Source organism: Dipodomys ordii, unplaced genomic scaffold, assembly GCF_000151885.1.
Source record: "Dipodomys ordii isolate 6190 unplaced genomic scaffold, Dord_2.0 Scaffold188, whole genome shotgun sequence".
Lineage (NCBI taxonomy): Eukaryota > Metazoa > Chordata > Mammalia > Rodentia > Heteromyidae > Dipodomys > Dipodomys ordii.
In genome coordinates this window covers 1777157-1793423 of record NW_012267404.1, presented here as the reverse complement: position 1 = coordinate 1793423, position 16267 = coordinate 1777157, and the positions used below count along the sequence as shown (strand labels likewise).

The 16267-nt window shown below is 42.9% G+C and overlaps 1 protein-coding gene across 4 annotated transcripts in view; it reads left to right on the top strand.

Moving 5' to 3' along the window:
* Positions 1-16267, top strand: part of Myof (myoferlin) — a 130338-nt gene that overhangs the window by 112853 nt on the left and 1218 nt on the right. For all 4 annotated transcript variants that reach the window (XM_013034371.1, XM_013034369.1, XM_013034370.1 and 1 more), the window contains 8 exons: positions 1897-2036; positions 4159-4247; positions 4333-4428; positions 7628-7769; positions 10579-10678; positions 12606-12796; positions 14522-14631; positions 15331-15478. In XM_013034371.1, coding sequence (XP_012889825.1) covers positions 1897-2036; positions 4159-4247; positions 4333-4428; positions 7628-7769; positions 10579-10678; positions 12606-12796; positions 14522-14631; positions 15331-15478 — 1016 coding nt within the window. The remainder of the gene's footprint in view (positions 1-1896; positions 2037-4158; positions 4248-4332; positions 4429-7627; positions 7770-10578; positions 10679-12605; positions 12797-14521; positions 14632-15330; positions 15479-16267) is intronic.

Here is a 16267-nt window from a genome sequence, read left to right as displayed (position 1 = left end):
GGCCACACTGTGTCAAAGGTGGAAATCCACGTCACAGGGCATCAGTGCTCTGTGTTTGGAAAGGTGAGGTAGCGCCGTACTAGCCCTGAAGGATGTGTGGGAAAGCTACACACCGACACAAGAGAACAAACTTGCTTCCTAACCCTCAACTTGACCCTGACATTGTGAGAAACTAGGTTCTCTCTTTCCATCTTGATGTGGATTATGTCAAACCAGGGATGCAGTTCATTGGTAGACTACTTACCTAACATGTACAAGGTACTGAGCTTGATCCCCAACACTGCACACACAAAATATTAATATTAATACTAATAATAATATCAGAAGGATTTAGTCAATCTCAAGAAGAATTAGGTATTTAAGAACTGTTGGTGCTGCTCTTACGTGTGGACTTGGAAAAGCAACTGATATTAAGGGGGAGGCATCCTAATCTAGTGATGAAGGGTATCCCAAATAATAAAATTGCTCTCCAAAACATCTAAATCTGTCCTGAGGATTTTTCCAGTTACTATTGTAATATAATAAAATACTCTAAGCTGGCACAAGGGCTTATACCTATAATCCTAGCGACTCAGGAGGCTGAGATATAGGGATCTCAGTTCAAAGCCACCCAGGCAGGAAAGTCTGTAAGACTCTTATCACTACTAAACTACCCAAAAAAACAGAAGTAGAGCTGTGGTTCAAATGGTAGAGCCCTAGCCTTGAGCAAAAAGGTGTCCAAGGACAGTACCCAGGCCCTGAGTTCAAACTCCAGGACTGGCACAAAAAATACAATACTCCAAAACTTAACAACTGAAGGCTTTTTTTTGGGGGGGAGGGGGTCCGATATCAAAGAAGGACTTAGCTGAGCAGTTCTCCCTTAAGATTGCTTATAAAGTTGCAGTCAAATGTTGTCTGGGGCCACAGTCACTTAGAAGCTCTGCTGGTGAGGGCTGAAGTTGATGCTGGTTCTCACTGAGGCTGTTATTAGAGCACATTATCCCTGCAATGAGTCAGTCTCTGGGTATTCAGGCTTCTTACAGAATGGAGCATCCTAAGAGAACTAGGCAGGAGTTTCTTAGTCTAGCCTTGGGACTCAAACTACTTCCTTTCTCCCTTTGTTAATGTTTCATTATATCTCTAGATTAAAGAGAAAGGCCACAGAATCCACTGTTCAATGGGATAAGTGAGAATTTGGGGCTCATATCTTTAGACTACTACCCATATGCTAGTTGCTATAACAACTAACCATCTAAATTTAAGTGGCTTAACAACTGACAAGTTTCTCTCTCATTAATTTTAGACATTGTTAGATGCAGTGTCATCTAGGCCACCCCCTGCTCATTCTTACATAGAGGACTCTGAAGGTGGCCTGTGTCTACTTTGATCACAGTCTGAGTTTTCCCTGCTCTTCTAAGCCCTTCTACCTTCAAACTCTGCCATGATTCTGCACAGACATCTACAGTTTTTATTCTTCTCCACATCCAAAATGGAAAGGCACATGGAGGATCCTATATTGGAGGGACTTAGGGGCCAGATGATACGTATCTCACCTCCAATCTTGTTACAATCTAGCTGAATTTGGTCACGTGGCCATTTCTAGCTGTAAGGGAGGCTGGGAAACAAGCTGACTGCAAGTCTGTGCCACATAAATAACTAGACTGGTTTTTTGTTTTGCTTTTTGTGTTTTTGGTTTTTTTACCTGTTTTAGTATGTCTGGTTCCTTTGTTATTGGCAGTCCACAAGTTGGATATGAGTCTGGGTGCTGTTTCTATCCCTGATTCCTTTGCAAGTTGAGGTTCACATGCTGGCTGTGCCTATCTGTTTTTCAACGTTTGGAATGAAATGCATCCAGGGCAAACTAGCCATTCTATTTCTGACTGCCCACCCCTGTTTCAATGTCATTTTCCATTGTAGAAGCCAACAAAATCCTGCATCAGCACCTTGGGGCCCCCGAAGAGCGTCTTGCCCTTCACATCCTCAGGACTCAGGGGCTGGTTCCTGAACATGTGGAAACAAGGACTTTGCACAGCACCTTCCAACCCAATATCTCCCAGGTGAAGACCCAGGCTTTGAAGACCCATCATCCACACTCCAAATGTAGACAAAGATTTGCCTCCTGAATCATGCTTAATGCTTTTAGATACACGAGCAGTAGATGTGAATGTACATTGGCTTCATCTCAAAGAGATTTATTGTAAGGGTGTTCAGGGAACTCACTACATGCCAACATGAGATTGTCTATGATCCAGAAAAAAAAAAACTTGAACCAGGGCCTCCTCCTATCTGTTATCTCCTACTTTTCTCCCAGAGTCTATTTAATCTTTTCTCTTGCTGTGTGTGATCACCTTCCTGTGAGCCTCAGTACCATGTTTGGGGGTTATATTGTAGCCCCACCTATTTCTAAATGTATAAGGATTGTTTGCCTCAGCCTCCAAGTTGTCTACCAATGAACTACCAGCAGCCAGAAAAGTGGAACTGGGGAAAGTGACTGAGTGATCTTGACTCGGCTCAAGGAAGATGTGCTATCTGAAACTCAAGATTCACAAGAGCAGGCCACAGTTCCCAAGAGGGCAGATCATAGGAACCATGCACCTTGTGATGGGGACTAGCCAACTCAGGGGAGATGGGGAGCAGTTTTCAGAGAAACAGTGTAAGACATAGCCAATGACAAAATACTCAACATGGAAGATTGTTGTAATGAATAATTTGTAGGGCAGGTCAACAAGGAGTTGGATTCACTAGGCATAGGAATATGAATTTTAACCAATACCTGGAGAGGTTCTGATTGAAGATGGCTGGGGTGGTCACACTTCAAGAAATAGTAATCTACCATATCCAAATATTGTTAACCCTTACTTAAGAGTATAGGCACAAGTTACGACTAAGGTATAGCCATAAGTGACCTGATCTTACTAGATCATTTTAATACTCCCTGTTTTATTTTGTGTTACATTTCCATTTCTTCTCATTCTGATTCTTCTTCCTTCCACTAAAGAGCCTACTCATCCCTTCTTTTCCCTCCTACCCCTCACTTGTAGGAAGAAACTCGATATATGACAAAGTAAGGAAGATTTCTCCCTGGGAACCCACCAACCTCCCATTACTTCTGTTTACAGCATTAAACACAGACTGTGGCTAGGTTTTAGAGACACCTGGACGCCTGATGTCCTGAAGCATGCCTGATGTATTGTAGAGCCCTGAGCCCTGAGATTAGTGGGAAGAGAGTCTGGATCATAGTAAAATATATCCCTTTTCAAGAGCTCCATGTAATTCATTTAGATAGCAATGCATTAGGAAGCCAATCTAGTGGTTTCTTTGGCAACCTTCTGAAAAGACCGGTCTGTTTGTGTCTGAAGTCAGTCTACAGAACATCCAAAAGTAGTTTGGAGACTATAAATTGGTTTGTATGGTTGATATAGTTTCAAAAAGGCATTTTTAGCCTGTCTAAAAGAACATTCCAGTTAGATGGATGGGTTCAGTTCATTGCAGCCAAATAGCTGAGCAAGGCTTCACCAAGATGGCGGCACTAGTATCCATCCACACCCTTGCCCTTCCATGAGCCTCCTCCTGGGTGGTGGTCATTGGGTGAGTGGATGGCAGGGAATTCTCACTTTTTGGAAACAGTAACATTCTTACCATTGTTTCACTCCCTCCTTTGAAAGTGCCATGTTGTATGTTTTTTCTTTACAAAGAAAGTTAAATACCATTTAACTGATTTTTTTTTAATCTTGAGGAAAATGGAGAATCTGTTGGGTGTCATATTACTGAGAGTAGGCCTGTGATGATCATTAGAATGACAGTATAAGGACTGTTAAAGTACAAAGAACCAAATTATAAATTTTTGTGAGTGTGTGTTTGTGTGTAGGGGATGGGAGTTGCATTAGCAATGGGATTCCCCTCAGTTTGTTAACCAAGGAAAGCTCAGGCTGTAATTAAAGTGGGCATAGGCCACCTTCAGAGACTCTTAGGTAAGCATGGGCGGTGGATAGCCTAGATGACATTGCAGATATGAGATTTACCTTGGCTTGCTCTTCTACTCCACCAACTGCTTTCCATAGGGACCTAAACATTAGCAAGCCTGAAGAAATAGTTTCATTTGAGCACTATGATAGAAAGTTGTGATTTATTCTACCCATGGAATAACTTTAGTTCTCTTTCCATTTTTTGCTGGTTTAGGGAAAACTTCAAATGTGGGTAGATGTTTTTCCCAAGAGTTTGGGGCCACCAGGCCCTCCTTTCAACATCACACCACGGAAAGCCAAGAAGTAAGTAATCTTGGGATTCTGCTGCCTAGGCTTGGGACTTGGTCCAGTGCCAGAACAAAGGTCCTTCAAAATATACCCTTTTTAGGTATTACCTGCGAGTGATCATCTGGAACACCAAGGATGTCATCCTGGATGAGAAAAGCATCACTGGAGAGGACATGAGTGACATCTATGTCAAAGGGTAGGAAGAGCATGCTGGGAATGAAATAGATTCCCATTCATTGTCAATGTTTTGGATAGCCACTGTAGGTAGGATTCGTGGTTATTTGAAGCTATTTTATGTAATGGATGTGTTCTGCTTAGGTAGCTTCAGGAAAATACAAGGTAGGCTTCTTAAATCAAGCAGGAGTATTTCATGACTATGAAAATTGATTAATTATTTTCCATTTTTCTTTTTAATAATGTAAATTTTCTGAAGTTTATTAAGCAGATTTGTTATTGCTAAGACTTTTCAGCCAATATAGTCTTTTCATTCCTCTTTGATAGTTTAGAAAACCAGCCTTAGAAACACACTAAAGCCTCCAGAATTTCTTTTTGCATTCATTTCATTGCCAATAGCTCAATGTTCCTGGATATAAAGAGACATTGACCCTGACAATTGCCCTTGATAATGACAAAGCACCTGCATCCAATGTGAAAACATCATCATGGTTTATTGCTTGTTCTATTCAACACAGAAGTCTGTGTTGATGCTCATTTTTTGCTGGGCCTCAGATGTTGAATACAGTACTGACTTTGGAGTCTACTATCTGGGTTGGAATCCTAGTGCTTTTCCTATTACCAGAGGTATACACTCAATGATCCTCTTCTGTAGACCAAGGACAATGAGAACACCTTTTTCCCAGGGATAGCCAGAAGACTGAACTACTCAAAATACTTAGAGTAGTGTCTGGCAGGTGGTATGCATTGTTTGAGTGACAGCTAGAATTCACTCAGTCCACGTGGTCTGAGATTGGCACCTTTATAAGACTTGTTGAAATGTAATATATTCATAAAGTTTCACTTATGATCCCAAGTGGCCTTCAATCAAAACTTGGTTAAAGACATAATGACTATCATTTAGGCTTGCTCTAAACAGAGAAGGTTTCATCAAGTTCTTCATTATTATTTCTCAGTTCAGAATCTCATTACAATTCCCCAAGGAACACTAATCCTGCCTAATTATATATATGCAAATTTATTTGACTATCATATGCATTATTGTTTTTTCAAACCAAGGAAACAAATTCAAGTAATATTGGACTGGGAGAAAACACTATTAATCAAAGAAAAAGTACCATGTAAAATTTAGAATTCAAATCTCAGTACTAGGGCTGGGAGTAGAATGGTAGGCGCTCACCTAGCATGCTTGAGGGTCAGGCTTTGATTTCCTCCAGGAGGGAGGAAGGAAGAGAGGGAGAGTCTATATAAATGCAATATAAAAATGAATCATGCATCATTACCATGGCCTAGAAGTGCACATGTGAGCATTCTATATAAAGCTATACATGCTTACACACCAATACACATAACTAAAAGTATTTCTGCTTAACTTCTCTTTAAATGTGAAAAGATTCAATGCAAAGAAAAGAAAGAGCTTCAGGGAGTAAGAAGGGTAGATTAGGTTGATATTTTAGGATAGGTTGGGAGGACAAAGGCAAGAGAATGTGAACTCTCTTAAATGAGTTGGTCTCAAAGTTGAAAAAGTTAACAGAAGGAATCTCTTTTTCTCTATGCTAGTGATGCAACCAAGGGCTTCTCCATTCTCCAGTGCTAGACAGTCTCTACCACTGAGCTCCATCTCCCACTCCAGTAATCTTTCCATTCACTTATCTAGTCAGTCAGTAAGCAAGCAGAAGGGAAAGCTCTTGTAGTTGTTTGGTATGATTACTATTCTTCATAATAGGACTCAGTGTTAGCAAATGACATTATAGTTGCCATGATCCTTTGAGGCCAAGTAATGAGCATAGACTTGTGAAGTAGATCAATCTGAGAGTGATACTTAATTCTGTTTTTTTTTTATTGCCTCCATGAGCTATCTATTCTCTCTGGAACTTCATTTCTTTATCTGTGAACTGAAACTAGTTTCCCACTTCTGGGGAGAACAAAACAATGCATGCTAATCTGTTTCATAGATGATGATCATAAATGTGAGTGAAACATGCTCTCCTTCCCACTCTTCTCCTACAAGGCATTATCCCTCATGCTGTCTTATAGATCAACTCTGTACCTAGAGGACAGGTGGGAGGCAAGGCTCAGCACTTCACAGCAAGGCCAGCCTCCTGCCTGTGAAATCCAGGAATCAATACTTTGAAAAGCTTCCTAGTGATTCCCATGTACTTTGACCACTTTGCAAGTCTAAAACTCAATGTCATCTTCCTGTTCTCAATCACAAGTCTTGTCAGGAGCAGGCAGAAGTGATAATAATTTCCTTACAAGCATTCATTCATCCTCCCCCTCACATTTACCTATTCTCTATTATGTCGCAGGCATACAAAAATGAAAATATTTCAAATATTAAAAGATGAAGGCTCCTAACTTCTCAGAAAACTGAGGATTTGAGGATCCCAGTTCAGATTTAACCTGGGCAGGAAAGTCCATGAGACTCTTATCTTCAATTAACCATCATAAAGCCAGAAGTGGAGATATGGCTTAAGTGGTAGAACATATGCTTTGAGTGGAAAAAGTTAGAAAGAGTGCCAGGCTCTGAGTTCAAGCCCTCATACTGGAACACACACATATACATATGCACACGCGTGTGCACACACACACACTGGTACACTGACACACACACACACACACACACACACACACGATGTTACTGCAATGAATGCTCATAAGGAGGCATAAGGAAATACAGGTTACAGATATCTTCCTTGCTAGTCACATTAATAAGATCGCAGTTGAGTTTGAAAACGAAACTGCAAGATTGCTTAATTCAAGCTTTTCTGTTGTTGTTTGCTTAAATGAAATATGGGAAAGGAAATGCTAACATTTCCAGCTAATTTGTGTTCATTGAGCCTCTCAGCCGTAGTGACAGACACTAATGAGTCATAGTTGTGAAGACTGAAATCATAGCCAGAAAGCTTCAGCGTACCCAAAATAGAAGCTATGGTATTGATATTTTCCAGAAAATTTCACCTTAGCCCTGTTAGCTGAAGTCTAAAGGGTTTCCTGCTTTGGTTTTAGAGGAATTATATTTTATTTGGCTCCTATCTGCATTGGATGCAATGGTATACCTCCCTTTCATAAATCACCCCCAGTTCGCAGATAACTGGAACTTGCCCAAGAAAAGTGCATTAATTCTCTGCACTCTTCAAGTCCTCTAATCACTGCACAATTTTGTGGCTGGATTACTTGTCAATCACATCAGGCTAAGTCTGTTTGCCTCTGCTTTTCAGCTGGATTCCTGGCAGTGAAGAAAACAAACAGAAAACAGATGTCCATTACAGGTCTTTGGATGGTGAAGGGAATTTTAACTGGAGATTTGTCTTCCCCTTTGACTACCTCCCTGCTGAACAACTCTGTATTGTGGCTAAAAAGGTGAGCCACAAAAGCTCAGTGGGAAGTGGGGTGCTTTGGGTCCTCCCTTCACTCAGAACCTCAAAGAAAGTCAGAGAAGCTCAGGACTTTTGAGATCACTGAGTCCAGCTCCCTCTTGGTAAAGTCAGGGAATCTGAGACCGCACCGTGGTATAGATACTTGCCCAAGGTCACATAGCTATGACAGGTTATTTGTGTCACTGAGAGGGATTAAAGAATACAACTCCCTTCCCCATAATGTGTTGGCAGCCAGGTGAAGGAGAAAAGGGAGAAGAAAAGGTCTATATGGATATACACAACCCACATGTGTTTTTTGTTTGTTTGTTTGTTTGTGTCAATACTGGGGCTTCAACCTAGAGCCTGGGAAGGTTCCTTAGCTCTTTTGCTCAAGGCTAGTGCTCTACCACTTGAGCCATAGCTCTACTTCTGGCTTTTTCTTGGTTCATCAGAGCTAAGATTTTCCTGCCTGGTCTGTCTTCAAATCTCAGCCCTCAGATCTCAGCCTCCTGAGCAGCTAGCACGTGTGCTTTTGTGTGTGATGGAAAGGATAATAGGATGGAAAGGATAATAGGAGGCAGAAATAGAGATGTCCCCTTTATCTTCCTTATTATGCATTGCCTCCTTCAGAAGCACTTCCAGGAGAATTTCCGGGGCCCTTATGATCTTAATGAATAAGACCTTTCAGTTATAAAACTCAACTCACATTTTGGGGGCTTAAACCAAAGAAAGTGGTTCACATTCCTACATATTCCAGGGTTGACTGGCTTTAGGAACATCTGGATTTCATGAAGAAGTGATATCCTTAGAAATGGGCCTCCTATTCCCTGTCCTGTGCTCTGCCTTTCTCTCAAGGCCTCCGTTCCAGGCAGGCTCTTTCTTGGTGGTGGCAACAGGGCAGCCAGCAGCCCCAGCTCACCTCTTGCCCTCTCAGCAAACCTTAGCAGAGGAAAGGAGCCCTGATTGGGCCTCAGTGTCTCTGCCTATTCTGGGTTGTGTGCACCTCCCAGAACCAACCACAGTTACCCATGGATGCAGTGTTCTGATTGTCCAGGCTTTGGAGTTAAGGATAGTCAGCTCCCAACAGATTACACTGACTAAGGAAGAAGTAGTTCTCCAAGGAGAATCTGGATGCTCTCATCCCAAAATGGGGCCTGCCTGCCTGCCTGCCTGCCTTCTTTCCTTCCTTCCTTCCTTCCTTCCTTCTTCTCTTTCTTTCTTTCCTTCCTCCCTCCGTCCCTCCCTCCCTCTTCCTTCCTTCCTTCCTTTCTTTTTCTTTCTTTCTTTTTTCTTTCTTTCTTCCTTCCTTCCTTCCTTCCTTCCTTTCTTTCTGAGGAGATTATAGATCCCTGTCTCATTTCTTTTTTTCCCCTTTTTCTTTTTCTTTTCTTTCTTCCCCTCCCCCCCTCTGGTCCTGGGGGCTTGAACTCAGGACCTGAGTGCTGTCTATGAGCTTCTTTTTCTCAAGGCTAGCACTCTACCACTTGAGTCACAATGCCACTTCTGGCTTTTTGGGAGTAAGGGAGAATTTATTGGAGGTAAAATCTCATGGACTTTCCTGGCTGGCTTCGAACTATGATCCTCAGATCTCAGCTTCCTGAGTAGCTAGGATTACTGGCACCCAGCTCCCTGTCCCATACTCTATCAGCTTTTTCTGCCTCTGCCTGGTCACTTCCTCTTCTGGAACCCTATCCAAACATACCTGCCTTGTGTTCCATATGGCAGGGGCATATGACTGGCCCTGCTTTATGCTCATGCTGCAGTGAACACTATTTCCATGATTGGTGGGATGGATGTCTTTGGAAGGGTCTTCCTAAAGGCTTAACATGGTACCACATAATACATACTTCTAGATGCTGAGCCAGAGAAGGGAGGGGAGGATTCATTCAGGTAGGCTCTTAGATACAGCCAGCCACCTTTCCTGTGTACCCACATCTACGTAGCTCTCCCCATGCCTCGAGTCATGCAGCATGAGCTCCACACAACAGCCAGCAGGGACCTACAAGACCTGCTCCGGTTTCTTAGTCCTAAGGGCCACACCTTCTGAGCCCTACAAAGGAGAATATTCCTGAAATATGAAAAATAAAAAATAACCGCATGCTTCTCCTTCATATTTCCCAAGTCTTGAAGGATTTCCCTGTCTGCTGATACCAGGGGAACTTGGGTGTAACTGGTTATGGATGCTATCCTTGGCTATAATATTGTCTGGGCAGAGGCAGGGACTAGAGGTGAGAACTTGAAAGATCCTTTCCTACTCTGCCTTCTCCCTACCTTGCCTGGGAGGGACCTGAGGATTCTAGGTGACCACAAGTATTTTTCAATAGCCAGAAATGCACAGATACTTTACATGTGGAATCTGGGCCTCAGTCTCCACTGCATCCATAAACTAGAAGTCTACTCAGACATCCTAGAGGTGGATAGGATGCTGGGCAGAGGTAATGCTCTCTGAAGACTGGCCTAGAATGATTGGTGTTAGGAGGATAATTTGTGTGGGCCATGATAGTCTTGGGGGGGGGGTGGGAGGGTGATTAATCTCTCCCAAACCTCTAGGAAGTCCTTACTGATAAGAACTTGGAAGGGAACCTGCTGTTTGGGAAATGCCTGGGATATCTTTTTGTCACTCAGTAGGTGGCCTTCTTACGGAGTCTTGATGGCCTTTGGTACACATAGGGTAGAAGAATGGGGCCAAAGGGAAGAGTGGACAGAGATGAGATGAAGGTACCTATGCCTGGATGCTGTCTGTGTCCAGGCCCCAAAAGAGAGGCCTTCAGTGTCAAGATCATTTGTTTTGTCCATATCTCTTATTGTTTTAGGAGCATTTCTGGAGTATTGACCAAACAGAATTTCGAGTCCCACCCCGACTGATCATTCAGATATGGGACAATGACAAGTTTTCTCTGGATGACTACTTGGGTAGGTCTTACGTTTGGATACTTTTCTCTACTTGGAATTAGTGCAATCAATTAAAATGTGGAAGCAATCATTTAAACTTCTAATACCAGAAATGAGGGGGGCAGAGGCATGCCCACTCTCTGCATGTCCTCCAGGCCCCTCTAAGGCTCAAGGCTGTTCTACAGGGGTTCACATCCGCTCCCAACTCTCCGTGAAGGATCGGGCTCTACTTTCACCCCAGTGATTTGTGGATTCTCACCCCAGTTGGAGGTGCAAATTAAACTCCCAGTCTTCAGCCAACTATGGCTTCTACAGCAGAATGTAGAGTCATGAGAATCGATTCTTCACAATTCAGCTTTGACCTTGCACTCAGCTGGCATTTCACATCCATCACAAGTAAACTCAATCTCAGCCTTTCTTCCCTGACCTCATCCCTGTGACCTTCTGCTGCACAGCCCCCTACCCCACTACTCTGTAGTCTCTCTTCTCTTTTCCCCATACCCCAGCAACCACTCGGCCCTCATGCTGCAGTCCACTTTATCATTTCCTTACTTCTGTGAGCTTTGCCCCTTGCTAGTTCTGACCTCATTTTCTTCTAGCCAATTGTTGCAAGTGCTGATTCTGATGCTTTCATCTTGCTCCCAGGGACCTTCCTGGCAGAGGAAAAGCCCATCAATGGCCTTTCCCCTGTCACAGCACTAAAACAATCTCCCACCAGTTCGTGCCAGTACTGGACTTGAACACAGTTCTTGCTTAGCTTTGTCACTCACGGCTGATACTCTACGGCTTGAACCATGTCTCCACTTTCAGCTTTTTGCTGGTTAGTGGGAGATTAGAGTCCTGAGGATGTGTCTGCTAGGGCTGGCTTTAAATCTCAATTCTCAGATCTCTGCCTCCTGAGTAGCTAGGATTATCCATGTGAGCCATTAGCATGGCTCTAAACTTTTTTGCCTTAGTGCCTAATAAGTATGGAACAAACAACTAAGTGTGTAATATACAAACCTACAAAGCACAATGGTAAAAAAAAAATTCCAGAATAACAGATGATTTCCCTTTAGAATTTAAATGTAAAAGTCTGTTAATAAATAAAGGAAGTTAACTATAATTCAAAATGACTAGTTAGGCTATCACCAAAAGGAGAGATGAGATAAAAGCATACAAAGGCTCCAAAACAAAACAAAAGGCTGAGGTAAACTATAGTTTACCTCAGATCTGAGATATGAAGAAGGAAAGCTACTGTCAATCTTGACCACACTCTGCTTCTCTAGACTTGACTCTATACCAAAGGCACCACTTTCTTAAGGAGAGGACTCATAAAAGTTTCCAAGCTTACATGACATCTTTTTCTTACTGTGATACATTTCCTGAAAGGTTTATATCTCCCATCATGGAAGGGAGTATGCGCTCCTCCAGAAATCTTGATCCTGGCCAGAACTCTCCGTTCCTGGTGAGGATTGTCTTGAGTTATGTTCCTTCAAGATCCTGTTTCTGAGGTTACACTAGGCGTGACATAAACGTGAATGTTCTCTGGAGCTTCCTACATTCTAAGTACCAGTTGTCTTTACCCAAAGCCAAATGACATTTCTGTTCGTGCCAGCTCAGAACCCAAATAAGATAACTGCAGATTACCTAGGCTCTGAGCGCAGTGGAAATTGTGTCTATCAGTGTTCAATGGCTATCAATTTATAGCACTCTATGCTCATGTCTTTGAGGAAGAAACAAAACATGTAGTCCTGAGAGAGACTGAGCAGTGGATAGATGCTTCTTCTGCCATTTTCCATTCTATCTGGAAAGAACTGAAACATTCTTCATGATCCCTTTGATTAGATCACCCATCACCTGCTCAAAATCATTATCTGCTGCTTCTTCTCTGACAAGAACATTTGTTCCTCATGAGCAATGGTTGATCCACTTGAAGCTTATTTGGACTTAATGTTTCCTTGGCTAGGTTTCCTGGAACTTGATTTGCATCATACCATCGTTCCAGCAAAATCATCAGAGAAATGCAATTTGGACATGGTTCCAGACCTCAAAGCCATGGACCCCCTTAAAGCTAAGACTGCCTCACTCTTTGAACAAAAGTCCATGAAGGGATGGTGGCCTTGCTACGCAGATAAAGATGGCTGCCGTGTGCTGGCTGTATGAGTATTTCCTGGTTGGGGTGTGGATGGGTTATTCCTCTGATCAGTTAGGTTTGGCCCTTTGTCAATAGATTTACTCCAGAAAAGATAGGGAAGTCTTAAACTGGTTCAAAGTATTTTAAATCTGGGATTATAAGAAAAGGTGGGCAATCCTATGAGCTTGTGTGGAGTTGGTAGAAGGAGAAGAGGTTGAAACAGTCAAAAAACCAGAAGCCCAAGTGATCACACTGCTTTTCTGAACAGCTCTCCTTCACCACAATGTATATGAGCTCTCAGTACAATTTAGAACAGGAACTCTGTATCTGAGCTTTTCTCATCTTAAAAAAAAGTAAGGGAAGCAGGGAGTGCTGAATAAGAAGATTCTAGATGTTTGGGTAGAGAACCAGTAGTCTAGGTCACCATGTCATTTCACAAAGGACCACCTAATGCATTCTGTATGAGTATTATTGTTAGCATTTCTAATCACTGAATCAGAGAGTAAGCTAAGTACCTTACATTCATAATCTTGTAAAGTGTTTATCATACATATGAATTTTACATTTTAGTGGAGTTCAATATGGCATTTTTATACATCCATGTGACACACTGATCAAATTCACCATCCTTTTTCCCATCTTCTCCCCCACCCCTATCCCTGTCTTAAACTCTAGTAAATCAGTCTTCTACTTTCAGGTTGACTTTTCTAGCTTCCACATGAGAGAGCATGTGGTACTTGTCTTTCGATGTCTGGCTTATTCATCCACCAAAGTTTCCTTGTGACCTCTGCAGTCCCTGGCTCCCTCCACCTCAGCCCCAGAAAACCGTTGATCTGCTTTCTGTCACCATAGATCAGTTTGCACATTATAAGACGTAATTCTGCTGACAACTCTGTAAAGTACATATTACCATCACTTTATACCTTCCAAACAACAGACCAGGAGCGATGGATCAACTTGTACCCAATCTCTGAGCCTGAAAGCCACTTGAGCCCCTCTGTCTAATGAATATCAGCTTCTGGTCATTGTTGGGGGACTAGTAGTCTCTGCTAGATCCTAGGAAGTCAGTTGTGACTTTAGTTAAAGTGAGCTCTGAAGTGAGCACCTTTCTAGACCTTTGTTCATTCTGCACACAAGTACAGCAATCATACCTTCCTAGGATTCCATGAGTGTTCCATATTACCACCTATATAGAAGGCGTAACAGGGGCTTGTAGGGGCGATAGGTTCATTTATGGGCCTGTCAGCAGGAAGACAGCATTCACTCATTCACACACTCATGGCTTGACTCAGCTAACACATATTGAGTACCTACCAAGTACTAGCACTTAGTAGGAGTGCAATGTAAGCTCAAGGAGACATGGCTCCAGTTTGTAGGAGCCTACAGTCAATGTTCCATGCATGTTCGATATTGTTGTCAGCGACACAGAGATTCGTCTGGGTCTCTGTTGTTACAGAAGATGTGTAAGAAAGCAAGGAGACTGGTGTCCCTTGTCATTTGTCAAGGACACAGAGAATGAAAATTAGGGAGAAGGGAAAGCAATTTGTCCTCTCATTTTCCCATGTGGAGGCAGCTCAGAAACACACAGAAAAAGGAAATGGCAAGAAATCTCTGGAGGAAAATTTGAGGCAATCTAAGGATTGTTTTACAAGAATAAAAATCATTGCTTGGGGAATACTCCTTGGGTCGAAGTAAAAATATTTGTGAAACGTGATGTCATGTGTTTAACCTGTTCTGCTTTACTGAAGGGGAAAGTCGAGATGACACTGGAGGTTCTCAATGAGAAGGAGGCCGATGAGAGGCCAGCCGGGAAGGGGCGGGATGAACCCAACATGAACCCCAAGCTGGACCCACCGAAGTGAGAGGCCCTCTTTGTTCTCCACGTTGTCTGGCTCCCCCCAAACACCTGCAGTCTGAAATCCCCAATTCCAATTGGCTTAATGAAATGGATTAGCTGTTGGCCTTCTAATTTTTGTACTGAATAGTGGCAGTAGAAGGTGGAATGAAGTATGGTATGACCTCATTGTAACCATTCCCCTCCCCCACAAGTTCAAAGTTCAATGTCTTCAGATCTTAGGAGGCTGTGATGGGTACTGAGCCATTCTCTTCTCAGCCAACTATGTATGGGGAATACTGTCTTTGTGTGTGTGTGTGTGTGTGTGTGTGTGTGTGTGTGTGTGTGTGCGTGCGTGCGTGTGTGTACTGGGTTTGAACTCAAGGGCCTGGATACTGCCCCTTAGCTTTTTTTCACTCAAGGCTAGTACTCTATCACTTGAGCCACAGCACCATTTCTTTCTTTTTTTTTTTTTGGTAGTGGTAGTGGTTAATTGGAGTTAAGAGTCTCAGAGACTTTCTTGCCCAGGCCGGCTTCAAACTGTAATCCTTAGCCTCCTGAGTAGCTAAGATTTCAGGCATAAGCCACCAGTGCCTGGGATGGGCATACTATTTTTCCTGACTTTATAAATGCCATTAGCTGCCTCTTCAACTGTTATACTCTGAAGCTGGACAGTTGTTCCTCCCCAGTGGTGTAGATAATACCATTGCTTTGCATTTGCAGCCGACCGGAAACCTCCTTCCTCTGGTTCACCAACCCCTGCAAGACCATGCGCTTCATCGTGTGGCGCCGGTTTAAGTGGGTCATCATCGGCCTGCTCATCCTGCTCATCCTGCTGCTCTTCGTGGCCGTGCTCCTGTACTCACTGCCGGTAGGAAGCTCGGGCCTCCTGCCTTGGCTCTGTGTGTGTCCCTGTGCTCACTCACCGCATTTGTTCTCTTAGTGCTTGTCTTGTTCCAATTCTTCTGCTTTTAAGAAAGTTAAGGAATGTGTTCATCTTAATTATAGGCAGCATTTCTAGCTGACCCTCCAGACCTTACACTTTTCTTTTTCCAAACCATCTGTACTCATACTTTGGTATTCAGAGATTTCTATACTAAATTCCTTATAGAGTCCTCACAAACCCAAACTAGTTGACCTGTCCCTTTTTCAAACATTCATATTGCCCTTACCTGTCTAAATACCATTTGGTTACACTTGTCTGCCAAAATCCATTCTCAGCCGGGTGCTGGTGGCCCACATCTGTAATCCTAGCTACTCAGGAGGCTGAGATCTAAGGATCATGATTTGAAGCCAGGCAGGAAAGTTTGTGAGACTCTTTTCTCTAATTAATCACAAAAAAAGACAGAAGTGGAGCTGTGGCTCAAGTAGTAGTGTGCTGGCATTCAGCAAAAGAAGTTCAGGACAGCTCCAGGCTCTGAATTCAAGCCCCAGGACCAAAAAAAGAAAAAGAAAAAAAAGTATTTTTACTGGGTATGATAATGCCCACAATTCCACTTAAGAGGTTGAGACAGGAGGACCACAAGTTTGAGACCAGCCTGGGCTACACTGTGAGTTGAGGGCCACTCAGGACTGCAGAGTAACATACCCTAAAAAGAAAGAAAGAAGGAAAGAAAGAAAGGAAGGAAGGAAGGAAGGAAGGAAGGAAGGAAGGAAGGAA